General features: G+C 37.3%; 1 protein-coding gene across 5 annotated transcripts; it reads left to right on the forward strand.

The window, feature by feature from the left end:
* Nucleotides 1-1,173: 1,173 nt before the first annotated feature.
* On the forward strand, nt 1,174-21,365 carry agap2 (ArfGAP with GTPase domain, ankyrin repeat and PH domain 2). Of its 5 annotated transcripts, none has more exons than XM_043225195.1 (19): nt 1,174-1,483; nt 9,049-9,107; nt 9,479-9,566; nt 9,676-9,761; nt 11,382-11,523; nt 11,612-11,746; nt 11,836-11,951; nt 12,844-12,987; nt 14,089-14,169; nt 14,267-14,371; nt 15,195-15,378; nt 15,491-15,598; nt 16,281-16,418; nt 16,658-16,717; nt 16,966-17,114; nt 17,904-17,994; nt 18,100-18,322; nt 19,265-19,532; nt 20,620-21,365. In XM_043225195.1, exons 1-19 carry the CDS (start codon nt 1,321-1,323, stop codon nt 20,824-20,826), a joined length of 2,547 nt encoding a protein of 848 aa, XP_043081130.1. In that variant the 5' UTR covers nt 1,174-1,320; the 3' UTR covers nt 20,827-21,365. The 5 variants fall into 5 exon arrangements, with proteins under 5 accessions (XP_043081130.1, XP_043081131.1, XP_043081127.1 ...); XM_043225192.1 differs by lacking the exon at nt 1,174-1,483 and adding an exon at nt 4,520-6,439; XM_043225196.1 differs by lacking the exon at nt 16,658-16,717 and having other exon boundaries at nt 1,175-1,483.
* The last annotated feature ends 419 nt before the right edge of the window (nt 21,366-21,784 follow it).

Genomic DNA, 21,784 nt, shown 5'->3' on the forward strand with positions numbered 1-21,784 from the left:
GACAGGCCCACATTCTGAATCAGACACCATGAATCCCCGGAGACATTATGAAATGCATATTTATATCTCATGCAAGAAATTCCCATAAATGCCAAACACTACTTTGTTATATTTTATGGAGTGTATAGGGTGAGGCTAATTGCCACACATTTCAGTCCAGGATGGGTTTATTTTTGAAGGCCAGTTTATCTGTAGGCAGATATATTAAAATATTTAGTGCAAGATAAAGCGGCATGTTGAATAAGAATGTATTGAATACGTTTGTCAGAGTGGTAACCCATTGTAGCATGTTATATATGTGACTCTTTTTCCATCATCATCTGAATAAATATGCTTTCCACTGATGTATGGTTGGTTAGGATAGGACAGTATTTGGCCGAGATACAAGTATTTGAAAATCTGGAATCTGAGGGTGCAAAGAAAATCTAAATATTGAGAAAATGACCTTAGACCTTAGCAATGCATATTACTAATCAAATTTATATATATATATATATATATATATATATATATATATATATATATATTCAGGTAGGAAAGTTACAAAATATCTTCATTAAACATGATATTTACTTAAAATACTAATGATTTTTGGCATAAAAGAAAAATCTATCATTTTGAACTATATAATGTATTTTTAGAGATATTATAAATAATCAATTAAGTCATTTTTAAAATAATAATGATAAAACCTTCTATATTACACCCAAATTTACATAAAAAATTGTATTTCTAAAAAACAGCATGTGACAATTAGTCCTAATTTACCATCATAAGAGGTCATATTAGGAACAAATTATTAAATAGCCTATAAAAACTATTAAAAAAATTATTGATTGTAAATAGTTTATTATATGTTTAAAAGATATAACATTAAAACAATGAAAAAATAACCTTGTCTGAAAACCCGTTTATTAAATATGTTTTTTTTCCTCCTCCAAATCAGTACTAAGTTTTTACCATTGCAGCTCTTAATCTAAAAATAAATGTATGCCATTTTGAAACCTTATCTGGAGTTTGAAACCAAAGTCTTAATATTTTTTGTAACGGTTGCCTTGAATTTACCACAAAATCCTGTTTGCGAGAAAGCGGCCTATGAGATGGTGACACTTTTTAAAATCAGGAAGTGAATTCAGAGAGAAAGAGAGAGAGAGAGAGGAAATTCATGCAAGCAGAACTACTTCTGCTCTAAACAGCATACCTAGAGTCTGAACAGCTTTCTGCCTCTGTACGTGACATTGACATGAAAGAACGGGCAGGAAATGCTGATGGGTTACAGGAGAAACTCCATGCATCTTGAGCAGCCACATTGGTCTAAATATGAATAACACGAATAAAGTTACACACTCGACTGCAATTAGAGCTGAGGTGAGAAGACACGAAAGCTTGCAAAACACCATTAACAAATTTCTCAAACAGTTGGAGAGGGTTGAGGACCAGCAGCTCAGGACAGGACTAAAGGTTTTCCTCCACAGCATTCAAGGTGAGCCTGTCGTGACATTATTCATTTTTATCCCCTGAAACGCTTGCTGATAGATTTCCGTATATCGTCTTGCAAGATTCTGAAAGTATATCGTACCTAGAGCACCCTCGTGAGAAAAAAAACGAGTTTACTAATCGTTTTTTCTGCAGCAACATATACGTTATCTTCAGCTTTGTAATAATGTCGTATTCTAAAATGTCCCGAACGTATATTTATATAGAGAAGGCAGACGCGTGAATGTTTTAACTCGCGTTAAATTGAATTGCACGTCCAGCAGACGTCTCCAAATGCACAGTGCGCCTCCATTAGACTGTGATGATGAGCTGTTACTACAGTCCGGATGTAGAATCAGAATCGTGGATGTTAATTTAAAGAGGTCCAGGTTGAAACGTTAGCACCATCTTAGAGACGTCGTCACGCTGCCAAGCTCTTGAACACGAAGTGCTGGTCCATTTCCTGTCTGACGCTCTCTTGCTGCCCACGAAAGCCACATCCTCTCCATTTCAGGCACCACCTGTCTATTGAGTGCTGCTCTTACGCTTAGTATCTGACCTAATTATTTTTAGTTTACACTTTTTTTGGAAGTTTGGTGTCTGATTTGATTTAATCTGGCATACATTAAACACGTTCGATTATGAACTTCGAATATTTTATACTTTGATAAACTTTTATATACTGTGTTAGCTGTAAGAATTTGATATATGCATATTTTAAGGACTTATGACTAAACTCATGCATCTTTAATATAGTGTTTGTTGATACTTAAAATTGACTTCCTCCTTGCACTTCCCCCTTTAAGCGTTTTATGCATCCATCACAATAGCTCAATATGAAGACTTTATGAGCGTAATCTCACGCCAGAGCTAAAATTAAAACCTTCCTACTGTACCTTACTGTACCAACAAGCTATTCTGAATGGTCTCTGGGGGTATTCTGGTTGCTTATGACATTAATTATATAGTTTTATATATTAATTTAACCTATTTCATTGTTTTTATATGTTCACTTACAGTAACCAGCATCACCAATGAGGTCTGTAAACGTAAAGTTTCAAAAAGTTTCAAAGAACAGACCAGATCAAAGAGTAAAAAAACAAAGTGAATGCTTTTTGAATATGATTTATGTAGCCCACATAGTCATATGATGATTCAAATTATGCTTGATGGGAATACAATAAAAGTGAAGGAAACTGCAAAGGGGAAGTCGTTGCTGTTGGCTTTTGAGCACAGGGATTTGAGAATAGGACTGACACATTTAAATGTTGCTTACTGCAGGGAGCCAAGAGAGTGGGAGACAGGCAGAGAGACAGCAAACTAGGGAAGAAAGAGAAAGGGGGAAATATATTTATGAGCGCAAGATCTCCAAAACAGAGATGTCTACTGTGAAAATGTATAGTTAGCAGAACAATAAAATGCGACACATATATGTGTATAAACAAACATGTGCTTTGTATTTTCTTCTGTATTTTCTTATGTGCGCTTGCCAGGATGTTGCTACGCGGTTAATAAGGTGTTTTGAGAGGTTTCTAGTGTGTTGCTAGACTAGCGTCTCGTGGTTGGTTGCTAGGGTAATTTCTCTCAGAACGTAAGTTATTCATGCCATTCCAAACCTGCATAGATTTAGTTTTTCTGTCGAATACAAAATCAGACATTTTGAAAAGCATTTCAGTGGGGAATTTTGGGTGAACTGTCCCTTTAAGAGTCTTTTTTTTAATCCCTAACCTTAACTATGAGCAATAGTAATGGTGACTTATTAACTAATCAACAAAGAAGCACATCAGAAAAAAGAAAAGAAAATGAGAGACATTCAAACAAATAAATGTCTTCATAATTGTTGAATTGTGTTCCATAAGACACCTGTCTTCATGATTGATAGCAATCAATATATATTATTGATTTGTAAACTCAATACTACTGGCAATAAATAGGCAACTCCTTCCTCTACAAGATTATTTCTTAGAAATTATTATTAGTGCTGGACAATGATTATTCTCGATTAATCACATCCAAAATAAAAGTGTTTGTTTTATAACGTGTGTATGCCATGTATTTTTTTATGTATATATAAAGAGACACACATATATATATATATATATATATATATATATATATATATATATATATATATATATATATATATATATATATATATATATATATATATATATATATATAAACATAATGTTGGATGTGATTAACCGTGATTAATTGTTTCCTAGCACAAATATATAGATATATGTATATGCATAGAGGTATAAAGGCTGTCACTGAAGCAATATTTCAATATTTCAAAAGGTACATCTTTGTCTCTTCATCTTTAAGGTACATATCAGTATCTAAATGGTACATATTAGTACCTTTTGAATGGGTTCTGCACCAGTGACAGCTTTTGTACCTTTTTTTCAGAGAGTGTATTGAACCAATTCAAGTGTAGTATTTACTCAATGTACAATTTAATCAAGCCCACTTGACAAACAGATTAGTCAATAAATTTGTCAATAATATTGCATGCCCTCACACAATCACCTACTCATTCATACACACCTTGGCAAGGACAGTGTGTGCACAGAGCAAGGGGTAAGATATGGAGATAGCGAATGGGAGCCAGAGACTAGATGGAATCAGTGCATGAAGGAGGAGGAGTTTAGCCTCGGAATACCTTGGTAACAAGCAAGCTCAGTGTCTAGGAAAGAAAAGGTGGGGGGACACGGTGGCTCCTGAATCACTGTACTGACTGTGACTGTGATATGTGGCACATTTCTGCCTGATACGGCACTGGTGCAGAATTTGCTTGATTGATATGTCAGTCTCATTTAGCTTTGCACATAAACACATATTTGAGTTTTTCTTGTGTGGTTGACCCTCTTTCACTGTCAGACACTCCGATGCTTTACAGTCTCTCTTTATTTCTCAACACATCACCGATTCTCGCTTTTTAAGCAGGAGAGAGTGTGCGAGCGAGTGAAAAGAGAGGGAGAAGGCAAGAGAGGGAGGGAGAGCGAGAGGAGGGGGTAGCAGGCTGTGGAAAGCAGGGGCTGGGAGCTGTCTGGCTGGTGACAAGGGCAGAGAGAGAGAGAGAGAGAGAGAGAGAGAGAGAGAGAGAGAAGCAGGAGATGGAGAGAGCAGGGTATTCCTGCACGGTGCCGTTCTGCGTGGGTTTGAAGAAGACCTTCCACCGGAGAGATCTGAGGGACCCTTTTCACGATGCGTGACTCGTCTCAACCTTTGGCGTGAGATGCAGCTTCCTCTCTAGAACGAAGTATGATTGTCTTGCGTGTCTGCTTTATTGACATCCCCGACCGCTTGACGCACCGATCACCGGAGGCGTGATGGAAAGACTCTGTGTGGGGACGCTGGGATCTCTCTCTGTGGACTTGCCGTGAACATTCGCACCGATCCATGTGGCATGTAGACTGACTCCCCAGTTTGACTCTTCAGTCTGTCTCCTGCACACGCCGTGGAGCAGGTTGGTGAAACGATGTGCCTTGATCTGAGGTTACCAGTTCTGCATGTCTCCCAGATGTAATTTTACTCTTTGTCGTCCTTGAAGGAATTTTCGATTTTCGTGCATTGTCATTTTTGCCTTTCGAGTCTGCCTCTTGTTGAATGTAGTCAATGGAATCGGGAGCATGCTTTTCATGCAGGTGTGGAGAGGTGGGCACATGTCTGCATGCTTAAAATAGGTGTGAGAGGACAGCAAAATGAAGAGAATGAAGTCTGGGAAGAAACATGAAGGTGTGAAAGAGCACAAAGGACATTAGCTAAATTTTTTCCCACTCTAGGGAACGAGGTCACGGTTCACTTCTTTTTGACATACTTGCTTGAATTGTGTTTTTCTGTGATTTCTTTCTGCTGTGGAAAGCATAAAACAAGCGAAGAAGCAGAATATTTGACTCTTTTTGAGTTTTTTTTCTGTCCTTGGTCTGCCGAGAAATTGTGGACCACATGAACCGAACCGGGACGTCACAGTCAAAAACCACCTACCTTATCTCCCTCACGCTGGTGAAGGTAGAAACCGCTGAGGAGAATGAGTTGGAGAGGTCCAGGCCAGCTGTGGGGGGAGCAGTGTACGATTCGGATGGAGGAAAACATCTCAAGCACGCTGGATCCAATAATGAGGGCCAGGAACGGCAGAAAATGGGTGAGGCCGTTGAGCTGGAAGCTGGAGAATCTGTCAAATTCTCAGTGGAACAGGAAATACTCCAAAGCCCAAGGGAGGACAAGGCACTTTTTGCAGATGGTGCTCATCCCCAAAAATCAATGATCTCTCCCTCCACAGAGAATGGAAGAGCTAGAGAATTCACTGGAATGCCTCAAACCTCTTTCCCCCGTGATGCAGCCAGGCATCTTGGTGACATCCCAGTCCGTGCGACCCAGCGGCCCGTGTCGCTCCTTAAAGCTCACGGCGGTGGCCGTGAATTTAAAGAGTCCAGAGAGAGCATTCATGCCTCCTCCAAGAGCCTTGACCGCAAGGACAGTCGGACCAGGATCCAGTCCCCAACCAGCCCGACTCCTGGATCTTTTCGGGCATCTTGGGCTGTTAGTGAAGTGAAACCTTGCGATGAAGACCTGAAAGGGGTTGTTGGGATGAAGAGGCCCACTGAAGTGGACATCATAGCCATGCGAACCCAAAGCCCTCGAGCTGAGAGATTAAAGGCGGGATCCACTTCTCTTCCAACCCCTGTCGCCTTGATTACCAAGCCTCAACGCAAAGGAAAGAGTCGCACCTTGGACAACAGTGACCTGAACTGTCTGTCCGAGGACCTCCTGAAGTGCAAAGGTGGTCAAATGGTAGCAGACTTCAGAACAGCTCAGTCCCAGGGGGCTTCAGCACGTGACCGCAAGATGCTAAGATTTATTAGTGGCATTTTTACCAAGAGCACTCCAGTTGCAACCAGTGCAACCATTGTGACGCCGGTCTATAGCACCATTCAGAGGGAATCCAGTGAGGAAGAAGGTAGGAGAACATGACTTGTTCAATAATACACAACTCAACTCAAAGAAGTAGGATTGTTTGGTTAGCAGATTTTGTAAATGAGAGTTTCCTTGTATATGAATGTCTGCAATGCATCTTCAAGGTTTATAAATGCTACATTTACATTAATGGGATTATTCATCCCAAATTGGTGCCATTCGGAAATCAAAATGACTTTATTCCTGCTGTGCAACACAAAATGTGTTTGTTATCTATGCAGTGAAAGAATCTAAAACAATATTGGACCAGATAGATTTTTATTGTCTGGAAAACATATTTTTAAAAACATTAAGGAAGAAAGAAAGATACAGGTTTGGAATGATATGAGGACAGATGACACTTTTTGTTATTTATTTAACTGATATAGTGCGGTCTTAGGTTCACATTCATTTTAAAAACTGACATGTGGAAATCTATACACACATTTAGGGGAATTCTGGTTTTATTAATTCTAATGCCTAGGGTTGTAGATTTAAGACTCTGAAAGCATCCTAGCCTTTTCTTTATAACCACCCCCTACTGCTTCTGTTTCTGCACTGGAAAATTGGAATGGGAAACAAATTTGATAATACCCATGCCACAGGCAGCATAATTTTGCCCAACATCCTAATCCCATCTTTGATGTTCCGCCCACTTCCTGTATTCTGATCTCATTCTTTCATGGAAGCTTCAATCCTTTCATCACCAGCCTCTTAATTTCAAACCATATCCAGCCATGAATTTTAGCACTCTAAACTGGAGGTGAAGCATTGGTTTTAGACGCAGGCAGTATCTGAATCCACAGGCATCTGGATGGATAAGCTTCACTTTTGCCACATGCATTTCATGCACCCACCCGAGCGAAGTAAGTCGATTTTGCTTCTAATGTTGCAGGGATACCTTCAGTTACATGCAGGGCTTGTCGAAACAAAGGATTCATTTCAAACAACATCTGTATTTCTCGACAATACAGGTTTCGATAATTAGGCTCCTCATATGCCAAAACATAATTGCTCAGTCGCACAACTCAGTATAGGGGTGTGTGGTCTATATCCTACGAGCAAGAGGTCTGATGTGTCTGTACACACAACGCATGCGCGCACAAAATATTTACGTATGTGTTCTCCGACTGAACAGAAGCAGCGGCTGGAGGTGGGGTTGTCATGGCAACAGGGAGGGCTGAGAGAGTTGCCTGTTGTGTGGCTGTGTTATGCCAGGGAGCGAGCCACAGATGAAATGAATGGGAGTGAGGGTATGCGAGGAGGGGTCCTTTTGAAAACCAGAGAGACCAAGCTTTAGAATTTGACACATAGAGCGTCCGTTTAGATGGAGGGGGTGGCGTGTGGTATATGGCACATAAGGATCGCACTGTCTAATCGCACTGGCTCGACTCCTGATGTGCCCTGCCGTACAATGACCTCATAGAATTGCGCTGAATTCTGAGGGGGGTTAAACCTCTTCCGTTGTGTCGTGGGTGGCGCGCGAGAGAGGAAACTGCAAACGACACGAGTGCCAACTCAGATCGTAAGCTGTGAACTCCTGCATCTGCGTGTCGTGAGCTGCTTTAATCAGTCAATGCCGGTCACAAGGGTGTACTGCACCGAACAAAAGCATCGCATCCAACGCTCGATGCACCCACAGCTGTGAAGGCGTACAAAAAAAATAAAATTAAGTGACATGCCTGTCTATCCCTGGATGAACCGCTGGTGAAAAATAGTGAGCGTGTGCTAAGACTTCCAATATAAAGCGGAGAGGGGTGTGGGATGCTGCACAGATACACCTGCAGTCCTTCACGCCCCGTGAATTATCCGAGATTTATAACACCTCCAGATGAACCGTCATCTGAGGCTACGGTGCAATCAAAATGCACTTCGATGCAGCATAGAAATGTGCAACAGAAGGGCAACGCCTGGACACAGATTGGTGTAAGAGTCAGAACGCATCCTTAGGCCGGAGCTGACTTTGACAGTCACGAAAAATAACGTGGCGAGACGTGACATGATAAGGTCATTAATTCTGAGTGTTGTGATCACCGCGTAATCATAAAATCGTGTCAAACTCGCTCTTCCTGTAAGTGAGTCATCTGAAGTTTCACATCACTGACATCAAGGGTCAGAAAGAGGGGATTTAAGCCATAGATCAATATGAGAGATCTTTTTTGGAAAACAGAAATGCGGTAGCTGACCTACTGAGACATAATATTCATAAATCAGCACGTATCTCATTGCATTCTCTGTTACATGATTCATTCTTTCTTGCTATGCACCTCTAAACCAGATCAGAATATAACCAAATATAAAACCCCAAATTGATCTAAATTAAATACGAGACTCTTCCTGTTTACCTGCTTCTTGTCATAGGTTTAATACCATGCTAGTGCAACACCTTTCCCAATTTAAAAAATCTGTTTAAAATTAAATGATAGTATAAAAAGTTATCTGACTTCATGAGAAAGAGTTTGGTGACTGCAAATAAAACTAACTCAACACCCAAAACCATTTAGAAACTGCATTGCAACACATTAAAAGCCTCTCAAACACATTGCTGTGTCATAACATGGATGAGAGGTGTTTTTTTTTGTTGATTTAACTTTTTTTTTCTTTTTTTTTTAGCATCATGTGCGAATAGCCAGGAATGGACCCTAACTCGTGCTATTCCAGAACTACGACTGGTAAGAAAAATTAATTTTTAATTAAGCATGTAAACAACATCTTCAAGTCATTTTAGGCAACAATATTTGATTTGTTAAGAGCACAAAAAAAAATTATTTCATACTTTTGAGTAAAGATGCATCGTTGCCTCCAGGAACAAACATCTCAAATGAGATCTCCTTTAAATCCCAATTTTTTCTTCTAAACACCAACAAAATTAAAAGAGGATAAATGGAGCCTTTTTCTTAAATCCTGTTTATGCTTCTCATGAGAAAAGACCCTAGTAGTCTCAAAAGTGTCCTCAGGAGTTTCAGATGAGATCTTAACAATGTCGTACTGATATAAATTTTTGTTTTTTGGAGTAAGAATATTATCTTTTTGCCGCATACAGGGGGTTCTGGGTAGCCTTCGCAGCGGAAAATCTGCTCTGGTAAACAGATTCATCACAGGAAGTTATCTTCCACTCGAGTCACATGACGGTGAGAACAGTTGTTTCTCATCTCTACTTTGAGGATTGTCGTTTTAACCATTTAGGGGCATTATTGCTATCTTATCTTTCGCTTTTGCCCTCTTTTTCTTCTCTGAAAGGCGGAAGGTATAAAAAGGAGGTGCTGGTGGAGGGACAGAGTCATTTATTGTTGATCCGAGAGGAATCTGGCCCACCAAGTGCACAGGTGTGTTAATTTCTGCAAAGTACACTTAAGATAGAAACACAAGACAGACACATTTGGCTTTTATCTTCCTTCTTATTGTACTTAACAGTAGCGTGGCGGTAAAAAAAATACCAGTAAATTGCTTCTGATACATGACGCAAAAAATATAACTTGCATGTACAATGTTGTATATTTTTTTACATCTTTTGTAACAATTTAAATATCTTTACTGTCACATTTGAACAATTTAAAGCATTCACAATACATAAGCATTGACTTCTGAGAAGAAAAAAAAAGTAACCTAAAACTTTTGAACAATGTATTCTGCTTTAAAGGGAAATATTTGAATATTTGCTGAATATTCTCTCACTATTAAACCATCAAAGATGTAGAGGAGTTTGTTTCTTCATCAGAACAGATTTGAAGAAATTTAGCATTAGATCTCTTGTTCATTAATGAATCGTCTGCAGTGAGTAGATGTCCAAACAGCAAGGCCCATAGCTGGGGTTTGTGGAGGTTATACCAGTGGGCCCTCTTTGAAATTGATTAACTTGTATGTTCGTTCTATTTATTTATTTGTGCTATTAATTGAATAATTAAATCTAAAATTGCACTGTATAGTCTTCAAAAAGTTAATGTAGTCAAACCTAAATTTAGTCAGACACCTCACATTTCTCACATTATCACAGTTAATTTGCTGTAATTTAGAAAATGGTAATAAATATGACAAGAGTTAAACTGTAATGGATTACAAGCAAGCAAAAATTCTGACAACTGTCAAACTATCAATACTTTGTTGAACAATTAGCAAGCAATGCTTAATTTTGTTAATTTTGTTCAGTCTGTAAAAAGGTTGCATTAGCAACTAATGAAAAAACAGTGTGGATTCATTCATGTTTAAACTACAAAGCAAATCGGTCGAGAGCAGTGAGTGATTTTCTCTCTTTCATCTTCTTGGATTTAACATTAAGGAAACCGACAGCAGAACAGAACCTGATTTCGAATCCGACGTGTTCCTGGATAAACAGCTTTGTTGACCCTGGAACAACATTGCGATTAACCAATCAGATCTGAAGAACCTGTTTATAGTTTTTGTGAAGTTTAGGCTCACAATCAGTGTCATTCATCTATCATTTCTTCTGATTTTAGGCATTACCAATGGGTAAGGTTACGTTTAGGTGTAGCAATATGGTCAACATTAAATTTTTGGATTACAATGTTGTTCCAGGGTCAACAAAATATACTGCGCTGTCACTTTAAGAGACAATGCATCCAATATAATGATGCATGCGTGATTTCTTTCTCCACATATTACTTTCACTTAGGTTTTTTTGGAGGATGCTCTCCAAGACAGGTATTTTGGCGTGATTTTGTATGTATTTGTGCGTCTGTATTCACCGGTGCTGAACTGAATTGGGCTCTTTCACAACTTTTTTTCAGTTTGTTTAAACTGTGATTTGTGTTCACCACCTTTCACTATCAACAGCTGATAAGAACATCACAATAATCCACAAGTTAACAAATGCTAAACTGAATGCTAAATCTTTCAAAATCTGAGGGTGGTCAACTTTTAACAAATTTAGATTTTTGGTTGAAAGCTATAATTTTTTCCCTTTTTCGTGCATAAATTTGTGATTACAGATCTGCAACTGGCTTGATGGCGTCATCCTAGTTTTTAGTCTGGAAAATGAAGCAAGTTTCCAGGATGTGTACAAAAACTACAGTGAGCTAAGCGCACATCGTAACATAGTCGAAATACCCATTATAGCGGTTGGAACGCAAGGTAAGAGCAACTTTTGTCTTGGTTTCTGGGAGACATATTGAACGACGAGACGTCATGTACCAACACATGTTTGTTTTTCTTCTTGCAGATAAGATTAGTAGCACTAATGCACGCGTGATCGAGGACAAGAGAGTCCAGCAGCTGTGCATAGATGTGCGCCGCTGCACTTATTTTGAGACCTGTGCCACATATGGACTTAACGTGGACAGAGTATTTAATGAAAGTGAGTTTCGTCTAAATAAATAAAATGCAATAACAGATTATTTAATACAGGATGCAAGTGTTGATTGGACAGTCTTGTTTCCCACTTAGTGACTCACAAGATCGTCGCTGCCAAGAAGCAAGCTGCCCTTCTGGCCTCCTGCAAATCCCTCCCAAACTCCCCGAGTCACTCAGGGGCCTCGACTCCAGTGTCAGGGCCCGGACAGGTACCTCATGAGTCCGTCTGATGCTTGGATAAATCTCATGAAAGCTGTCAAAAGTGTCTGGGTCACTTTCTTCGTGCTTTCAGTTCTAAATGTGGGGGGCAAAATGTAATTGTCTTTAATGTAATGCAAAAAAAGAAACATAAAAATTAAACACTAAAATTGTAAGCATTTATTATTTGTCATACTAAATGAAATTAAACATTTTTAAGTACATTTGGGTATATATATATATATATATATATATATATATATATATATATATATATATATATATATATATATATATATATATTAACATATTTATTAATAAAAAAATTATATGACCTTTATTTGTGAGATTGACACTTTTACCAGTATAATTATATTATAATATAATTATAGTATTATAATTAATTGCATACCTTGGTGGTGGTGTTCTGTCAATATTATTTGCTTACTTATATACTATGCTATGCAGAAAATCTTATATTTAGTCACTTTTTTGGTTGAATTTTATTTCAGTACTGTGATATGATAATAATATAATAATTAAAATAACTTTCCTAAACAATAAATTATATCATTTTAATATATATAAAATGAAAATTATGCTGTCAAATGATTAATCGTCATTAATCACATCCAAAATAAATGTATGTGTGTGTGTGTGTATTTACAAAATATACTGCGATGTGATGCGATTAATCTTTTGACAGCACTAACATTATTATGTTTTAAAACTGATAACATTTTTACATGCATTAAATTACATTTTCAGACCAATGCATCGCACATTTTTACAGTCCTGTTGTTGAGCATTTGACTGTTTTGCATGGCCTTGTCTCCATAACTCTGTCTGTAACATTCACAACCTCTGTCTCATTCTTCTCTCCATCCCATCATCCCCTCTTAGGCCAGTAATGGGGGTCAGAGTAGTGATTACCCCTCCTCTTTGCCTTCTACCCCTGTGATAAGTCACAAAGACATACGGGGTGGGGCAAGTGGAGATGGGGTCTCGCAAAGAAATCTGCCCCGACGACGGACATCTTTATTTGCGGTTAGTTCTCTGAGCATCAGATCCTGCCAGTGTGCAACACCAGTCAAACTGTATGGAAATATTGGTGACACTTTCTATGAAGCATATATTCATAATACATTATAAGGGTATTATAATGAACACATAATGCATTATAAATAACTTTATTAATATGTTGTATCATTTCATGAATATTCATAAGCACAGTTCTTATAATATAATATCTTATATATATAATAATATCTTATTTGGGGTCATAGCTTTTAAGAGTATGATGATTTACAAAACACAACTCATTCACTTAAGCTACAATGGATTAGTTATAATGCTATATAAGTCTCATATCAGATGTGAGATCTGGTGAAAGTGTAATATGACACATTTGCTTTAAACATTTTTTTTATATATGTATAATATCAGTGTGATTATTCGGAGGGTACACTTTAGGCAGCTGTTGATTTAGTAACTCTGCAGATACATGTCAGCTAGCCTTCATCAGAGTATTAGCAGTGTGTGCGCTAAATATATGCTAACACTTTATTTTGATGGTTCCTCAACAGATATACTGAGTATAGGTTACTCGGCAATACTTGGCTAATACTCTTAGGGGTATATAATAAACATTGGATTTTTTTTTTCAGTTGACAGTATTAGCTAGCTCACGTTAGTCTCACAGGAAACACCTAACCGCTCACAAGATGTCGTAAGGTACCGTGCAGATCTTAAATAAACAATGTCAAGACATGATGCAGTCCATTACAAATGAAGTAGATTTAATATGGTGATCATTTTTGTGTCATAAATAATCATACTCTTAAAAGTTATAATCACAAATAAGGGAATATTATAATGTATTCTAATAGTTTTTTTTAGAAATATATGTTATAAAACATTCTAAGGCTTTTTATAGTGCATTATAATGACTTAAGAATACAGGTATAATGTATTTTAAATAATGTGTTACCTAAAATGACCTAAAAAGTATCAGACCTGGTTTCTGTTTTGTGAACTCTCGTTGTCACCCTAAAACTCATCTCATTTCATGAGTCACATCTGTTTCCTTCCTTTATGTGTTTCGCCTTCCTCTCATCTGTACTTTATTTAACGTGTCTGTTATTTTAGAACCGCCGCGGCAGTGACTCCGAAAAAAGGGCTTCTGATAGCCGAAGTGACATGAGCGGTCGATCGGTTTCTATCAAACAAGTAAGTGTAAGACTTGAGACTTGACCCCAGAAAGTGTTTGGACATGAAGAAGTCTCATCGCATTCTGAAAAAAATTAATGAATTATTTCTTTGTTAGGGGACTTTGTGGAAACGCAGCGAACGCTCTTTAAATAAGGAGTGGAAGAAGAAGTATGTGACTCTGTCAAACAACGGCATGCTTATGTATCATTCAAATATAAATGTGAGTAAAGCTCTTTTGCAGTTAATAGGGTCTTCTTTTATTATAACATTTTGCTTTATTAGTTGCATGTAGTGTAAATGTATTATTTAATTTATTTATTATTATATTATTTTAAAATATATATATATTTTTTTCAGTTTTAGTTACTTTAAAACATCTATTTGAACTGATTCTCACAATGAAATATTATTATTATCATTCTATTGTAGAATTCATTAATATAAGATTTTTATATGTTATGTTTAGTGCTGTCAAATGATTAATCACGATTAATTGCATCCGAAATACATTTTGCTTCCATAATATGTCCATTTCTTCCACAGTACTGTGTATGCCTATTTCAGAAAAAAAGTAATATATTTAATATTAATATATATATATACCTACACTACATATATATATATATATATATATATATATATATATATATATATATATATATATATATATATATATATATATATATATATCACACACACAGAACACATACACACATTATGCAAAAAAATATATATATTTTGGATGTGATTAATTGCAATTAATCATTTTATAGAACTAATATATTGCATGTTATAATTATATTTGGGGTGTGGATTTGTCATTTAGCTGTAATGGTTAAAATCCCCCAAAATTTTCGAATAGTACTGTTTGTTGGCCTAGGTTTTTTGTTTTAAAAAAAATCTATAGTACTTGCATTATTTCGTATTACAGTATTTCTAAAACCGTTTCAAAACCCCAAAGCTTTTATGCTGTGCTATTTTTGGCTGTAGAAAAGAGCTGGCATGTTCTAGATTACGGAGGTATTGTACGTGTATGATCACAGGAGTTTTTGCAGAACGCTCAAGGTAAGGAGATGGACCTGCTGCGAGTTACGGTGAAGGTGCCAGGAAAGCGTCTTCATCGTGCCGCTGCTCCCGGAGGACCGTCGCCTGGCCCTACTCTCATCCCCGTGTCCGGTGTGAATGGACTCAGTAAAGATAAGCAGTCATCCGAAGGGGGAGCTACATGTAAATATAAAACGTTATATCTCTCTCTCTCTCATTTTTAAATGTGCTCAATCACAAATAAAGTAATTCGAAAGATGTCTCAGTGCCATGGTTTCTGGGGTGTTTTTTTCAGCAAATCTTCTGACTGTAGAAGAGGCATCAAGGAGTGGTTTGTCATTTCATAATGATCAGAAGGTGAAGCGTTGCCCGTCATCTGTGTCTAATAAAGGCTTCAGTGTGGGTATGTGAATATTTTGTTCATAGTTTCTGCTCATTCTTTCTGTATCGGTGTTGGAAGAAACTATAATTGAAACCTAAAAATGTTTTTTTTATGATGATGATTTGAAGAATGCTGGTAATGAAACAGTTGATGGTCCCCATCGACTTGCACAGTATTTCTTTTCCTAATATAGAAGTCAATAGGGACTAACAACTTTTTGATTCTTTAAAATATGATTTTTGTGTGCAACATAAGAAAAATCATATGCAGATATGACATGTAAAGTAAATTAAGACAAAATAATAATTTTCAGGTGTGAAATATTCAGTTAATTATAGTGCTCATCAGCACTTTATTTACGAGATTTAGTCTGTTGTTGGATCATATGCAGATCTTTTCATTTTGACTGTTCATTTTTAAAAGGCTCATGACTGCCAGCTTTAGTTTTATTAGTTACATGTAATGTTAATATGCATAACTCATCCTGTAAATGCTATTTAGTGCTAAAAAGTAAAATATGAAATATACCTTTATTTAAAAAAAAAAGATAAATTACTATTGTATTAATATTATTTTAATTAAAATGTACTTAATATAATTTATTACGAATGTGATTTGTTTTTTGGGTGTGGACTAATGATCGGAATGGTCACAAATCTTTTGGAGAAAATATTTTGGCATCTTTTTTGTATCATCTTAACAGATTTGAGCATTGAGGGGGCTACAAGTCCTCCTTTAGGAAAAGAACACATCCCGTCTTCTCCGATGACTGACAGGAAGAAGAAAAAACGAAACAGAAGTATTAATCTGAAAGGAGACGCAGCGGCTGGGCAGGCTGAGGGTAAGATTTATGAAAGATTTCCAGACACTACAATGATTTTCACTGATAAAGCAATCATTATTAGTATTATTGTGAATAGTTGAGGTGAATTTGCTTTCCTCTCTTTCCAATGTGAGCCTGATTAATTGCTTCCTTTAAGGTCCTTTTACAATCTCTTTTACTTCTTTCTTTCCTCTGTCTTTTCTTCCTTTCTTTCCTCTTATCCTCTGCCGCCCTGGACTAATTTCTTGCATCGCAAGCCAAGCGCAAAATGTGGAAATTAAAAAGCTTTGGTAGCTTGAGAAACATTAACAAAACAGGTAACGTGAATGTATGAAACGAGTGGCTGAGCTGACTCCGTCTCGCTGTCTTTTCTGCAGTATGTGTCCGTGTCCATCTCTTGTCACTTCATTAGATTACAGCAAATGGGTCTGAGTGTTTCTGTCTGTGTTCCCGTCTCTCTCAAACTCATAATTATACTGAGACGATACATTAGGCCGAGGACACGATGGGTGTTTTTATTGATCCCTTCCTCTTGTGTAAATAACTGTTGCTCTCGTACAAACAGAAGAGGAAAGCGCAGACTTCATCATTATATCCAGCACAGGACAGAGCTGGCATTTCGAAGCCCAAAGTCAAGAGGACAGGGACGCCTGGGTTCAGGCCATCGAAAGCCAGATCCTTGCAAGTCTACAAAGCTGTGAGAGCAGAAATAAGGTAAAGAGGGCAATAAAAAAAAATCTGATCTTTGTTGTACTTATGTGCACCAAAAGGTTCTGTATAAAGGAATAGTTTACTCTAAAATAATCATTTGGGGAAAATGTACTCACCCTCAGGTTGTCCGAGACGTACATGAGGTTGTTTTATAAATCATCAGATCAGATTTGAGGAAATTTAGCATTATATCACTTGCCCACTAGTGGATCCTCTGCAGTGAATGGGTGCCGTCAGAATAAGAGTCTAAACAGCTGATAAAAAACAAAAGCAAGTAATCTGAAGTAATCCACACGGCTGTAGTCCATTAGAATGGTACAGGGCTATTTCTCTCCTGATTCAGATAAGATGACTTGTTCACCAGAGAAATTTTTTTTCGTTTCTTACAAACACAAAGCCTTTAACTTCGCAAGGCATTAGTTGATGGACTGGAGTCGTGTGGATTACCTGTGAATGTTTGTGATGTTATTGTCAGCCTCATTCTGACGGCACCCATTCACTGCCACTGGTCAGCAAGCAAGTGATGCAATGCTACATTTTGATGAATCTGTTCTGAAAGGAAACAAATCTACATCTTAGATTGGATTGGAGTACATTTTCAGCATGTTTAAATTTTTTCGGTGAATTATCCATTTAAGTGTCCTACTGCTAAAATAAGATGGTAATTTAATTTGAGATTAAAAATAATTCTGGTCCTACATGCATGAAACATGGTAGGCAGCAGTATACCATACATATTAACAGTTTGCCCTGTAGTGTTATAAAATAATAGACTTACTTTTCAACTCCCAGGCTCGAAGAAACAGCCAAAGTGAAGCTGTTGCCTTGCAGGCCATTCGAAATGCCAAAGGGAACGATCTCTGTGTGGACTGTGGAGCACCAAGTAAGTGCTGTCCTGAAATAAATGAAAATGTAGACAGCATAAAATACTGTATGTTGAGATCTCTGTCATTGTTCAGTATATGAGAACGTTACGGTTTCCTTGCAGATCCAACATGGGCGAGTCTTAATCTCGGAGCTCTAATCTGCATCGAGTGTTCGGGGATACACAGGAACCTGGGGACGCACCTGTCCCGTGTTCGCTCACTAGACCTGGACGACTGGCCCAGTGAACTCACAAAAGTGCTTACGGCTATAGGCAATCATATGGCCAACAGCATTTGGGAGACCTGCACCCAAGGGCGCCAAAAGTTGACACCCGAGGCAACAAGGTGAGCTGGATTTGACTGTAAATAAATGTCATTGTGGCCAGTGGTTCAGTCATTTCTGTTTTAAAGAGGCACGATGAAGAGCAGAAAGAAATTCTAAAGCATGCACAACAAAAAGAAAAAGCAAAAAAAACCCTAAGAAACACATGTTGCAGATTTTACATCTTAAAATAAATATATACATATACTATAATTAAAAGTTTTGGGGTTCTTTACCCACCAAGACTCTTTAATTTAATAAGTTTATTTAATAATGACAATATTGTAAAATATTATTACAATTAAATATTATATATATTAAATAAAACAGTTTTTCTATTTTAATATTTTACTATTTAATTTATTCCTGTGATGCAAAGGTGAATTTTCAACAATTTTTCAGTCTCCAGTATCACATGATCCTTCAGAAATCATTATAATATGCTTATTTGGTGTTCAAGAAAAATGTGATCAAAATATGAATACAGTTGTGCTGCTTATATTTATAATATTTTATAAATGTTTTTTAGTGGAAACCCTGATACCATTCTTTTCAAGACTCTTTGGTTAGAATAGAAACATCACACTAATTATTTTGCAATGTCTTACTTTTGACCAATTGAATGCATACCTGCTGAATAAAAGTAATTTCTTGAACATTTTCAAATCGGCCAAAATTGTGCATTCTGAAGAAAGTTGTCAAACCACCTAACGGCAGAAGAAAGACTTTTATATCTGAAAATAATTATTACACAGTTTTGTAAATTTGCTTCTAAATGCATAAACCTATGTTTCAAGATAATGAATTTGAAAATGATGTTTTGCAGCATTAACCAAAAACATAAAAATGCAATGTAAAGCAAAATTGCAATGATGCAGTCTTCATCGTGACAGTGTAAAGAGATAATGGCTAATGTGGTTAGCCAGTATGATAATAATTTTGCATTTGCTTTGTTTTTGTCTCAGAGAGCAGAGAGAGTCGTGGATCCGTGCCAAATACGAACAGCGGGCGTTTGTGTCACCCTTGCCGGCTCAGTGTTCAGAGGACACAATGTCGACTTGGTTGCTTAAAGCAGTAATCGACAGAGACCTTCCCAGACTTCTGCTGCTCCTCGCGCACAGCACCAAGGAAGTGATCAACGTCCCGCCAGAGGGGGCAGCACAGCTCCAGCACAGCGCTTTACATGCGGCCTGCCAGCTGGGCGACGTGGTCATGACACAGCTGCTGGTCTGGGTGAGTTATTGAGCCTGTTTCTCTGAGTTAAAGAAATAGTTCACCCCCAAAAATGGAAATGGGCTGAAAGTGTACTCACCCTCAAACTAAAGTTTTTCTTCATGAGAACAGATTTGGAGAAATTTAGCATTACATCAATCGTACATCAATGGGTCCTCTGTAGTGAATGGGTGCCGTCAGATTAAGTGTCCTAATAATAAAACATCACAATAATCCACAAGTCATCCACGCGGCTTCAGTTTATCAGTTAAAGTGCCCCTATTATTGATAACCCCTTTGAGCTTTTGTGTAGTGTGTAACAGATCTACGTGAACAAAAACATCCTGCAAAGTATTAAATATGAATGTGAATCGTATATAAAGTTACTGTCTCTCAAAATAAAAAAATAACTCTGAATCATTGAAACAAGTAATATAAACCGAATCTCAGCTGTTTTTTGACCTTGCATACACGTCAGCCTGTTCTTGGGGACTCCCAAAACCAAAATATGAACCTTTTATAATCCATAATAGAGGCACTTCAATGTTTTACGGAGTGAAAATCTGCATGTTTGTAAGAAACGAATCCATCATCAAGGCTTCTCAACCTTAAGCCGTTGCTTCCAGCTAAAATATGAATCCATAATAATGCTTCCTTCCGTCACATCAAAATCCACCAAAATATTTGTTGAAAACTTTTCTGAACTGTTCATATTTCACTCCTGTTTCAGCAATAATATAAACAAAGGACTCACTTTTGATGGAAGCAACGGTTTAAAGATAAAAACATCTTAATAATGGATTTAGTTCACACACGTGTCTCTTCATTTCACAAGGTCTTAAGTGATAGACTAGAGCGGTGTGGATAGACTGTGGATTATTCTGCTGTTTGGACTCTTATTCTGACGGCACCCATTCACTGCACCCATTACTGTTGAGCAAGTGACATAACGCTAAACTTCTCCAAATCTGTTCATCTCGGATGGCCTGAGGATGAGTAAATTTTTTTTGTTGGGTGAACCATTCCTTTAAATTGTGCACTTTGCGTTGTTTGCACATTTTAATGGGTTATTCATTGATTTATTTTTTGCGTAAATTGTTCTCAACAGTACGGCAGTGATGTGAAGTCAAAGGATCCCCAAGGTAGAACCGCACTGACGTTGGCGCGACAAGCCGGCAGCAAAGAGTGTGCTGAGATTCTCCTCCAACACGGCTGCCCCAGTGAGACATCGCCCACCTCCCCGACACCTGTCCTGTCCCGCAAAAGTAGCATCACCAGTATTGGACGTGTCAATTCCAGGAGGAGGGTCTCGTAACCTACGAACATTCACGATCATACAAACATTTTCTCCAGGACCATTTTTATTTCTTCATACAGAGTTGTGTGTTCCGTGTCTCTGTGAATTCCTCTCCCAGGATATCACCAACAACACTGTATGTATATACTGTATGTTTATCCCTGCGGATTCCTCAGAAAAGGGAAAAAGTAAAGAGAAAATTCTTAATTGTCCATATTAGAACAGGCTTAGAATGAAAGGTACAAAATTTCAACATGCCTTTTTCCAAAAAAAAAAAAAATGGAAAACTGTTTTAACAGCTACAAAGCAATATTATTTATAATATGCTGATTAATATTCTGTAAAATAGAGTCATTACAAGATAAAATGTAGCTTGAGAGTTTCCCAAAGCAATCTGAGGGAATGTATTTACCGTTATGACTGTCATTGTTCTTAAAAATAGACATCATGGCTGGGGGTAATGTAATGTTTATATTCAGAAGAAATAGTATTTGTCATTGTGCATCATTTCTAAAAATTATAGACAATAAACTCTGATCTTCAACCTCTCTTTGGCACTGCTTGTTAAGTCTCCATCTTTTTTTTATCAAAAAGCAGATCTTTCTACGTTTTAATGCCTCAAAACTTCACTATCATCAAAGTCCTGTTTATTTTGAGACAAATTGCCTGATTAAAAAAACATCTTGCTTTCATACTATACGAGTCAACACAAATGTCAATTGACAGAATAAGACGAATTGTATATACTGTGCATTAAAATGTTGCTTATGAACTCATAATGCATGTAAATGCAAGACAGCCTAATGTTTTTGGCCTTATTATCTCATATTTGCATTCATGAGTATTTTTGATAACAGTTAGCAACGTGCTTTTGTTTAGCTGCACCTGGTTTTCCAGTATGTTCATATCTAGCATACATATTTCAGTACGATCTTTAAATAATCGTGACGTAATTTGTTTAATCGAGAAACTCAAA

Source organism: Puntigrus tetrazona, chromosome 23 (assembly GCF_018831695.1).
Source record: "Puntigrus tetrazona isolate hp1 chromosome 23, ASM1883169v1, whole genome shotgun sequence".
NCBI lineage: Eukaryota > Metazoa > Chordata > Actinopteri > Cypriniformes > Cyprinidae > Puntigrus > Puntigrus tetrazona.

Coding starts and splice junctions, on each gene's coding strand:
- agap2 (XM_043225192.1), top strand. CDS start 5,428: ATGAACCGAACCGGGACGTCACAGTCAAAAACCACCTACCTTATCTCC. Junction 14,170..14,266: donor GATCGGTTTCTATCAAACAA/GTAAGTGTAAGA, acceptor TTTCTTTGTTAG/GGGACTTTGTGGAAACGCAG. Junction 14,372..15,194: donor TGTATCATTCAAATATAAAT/GTGAGTAAAGCT, acceptor GTATGATCACAG/GAGTTTTTGCAGAACGCTCA.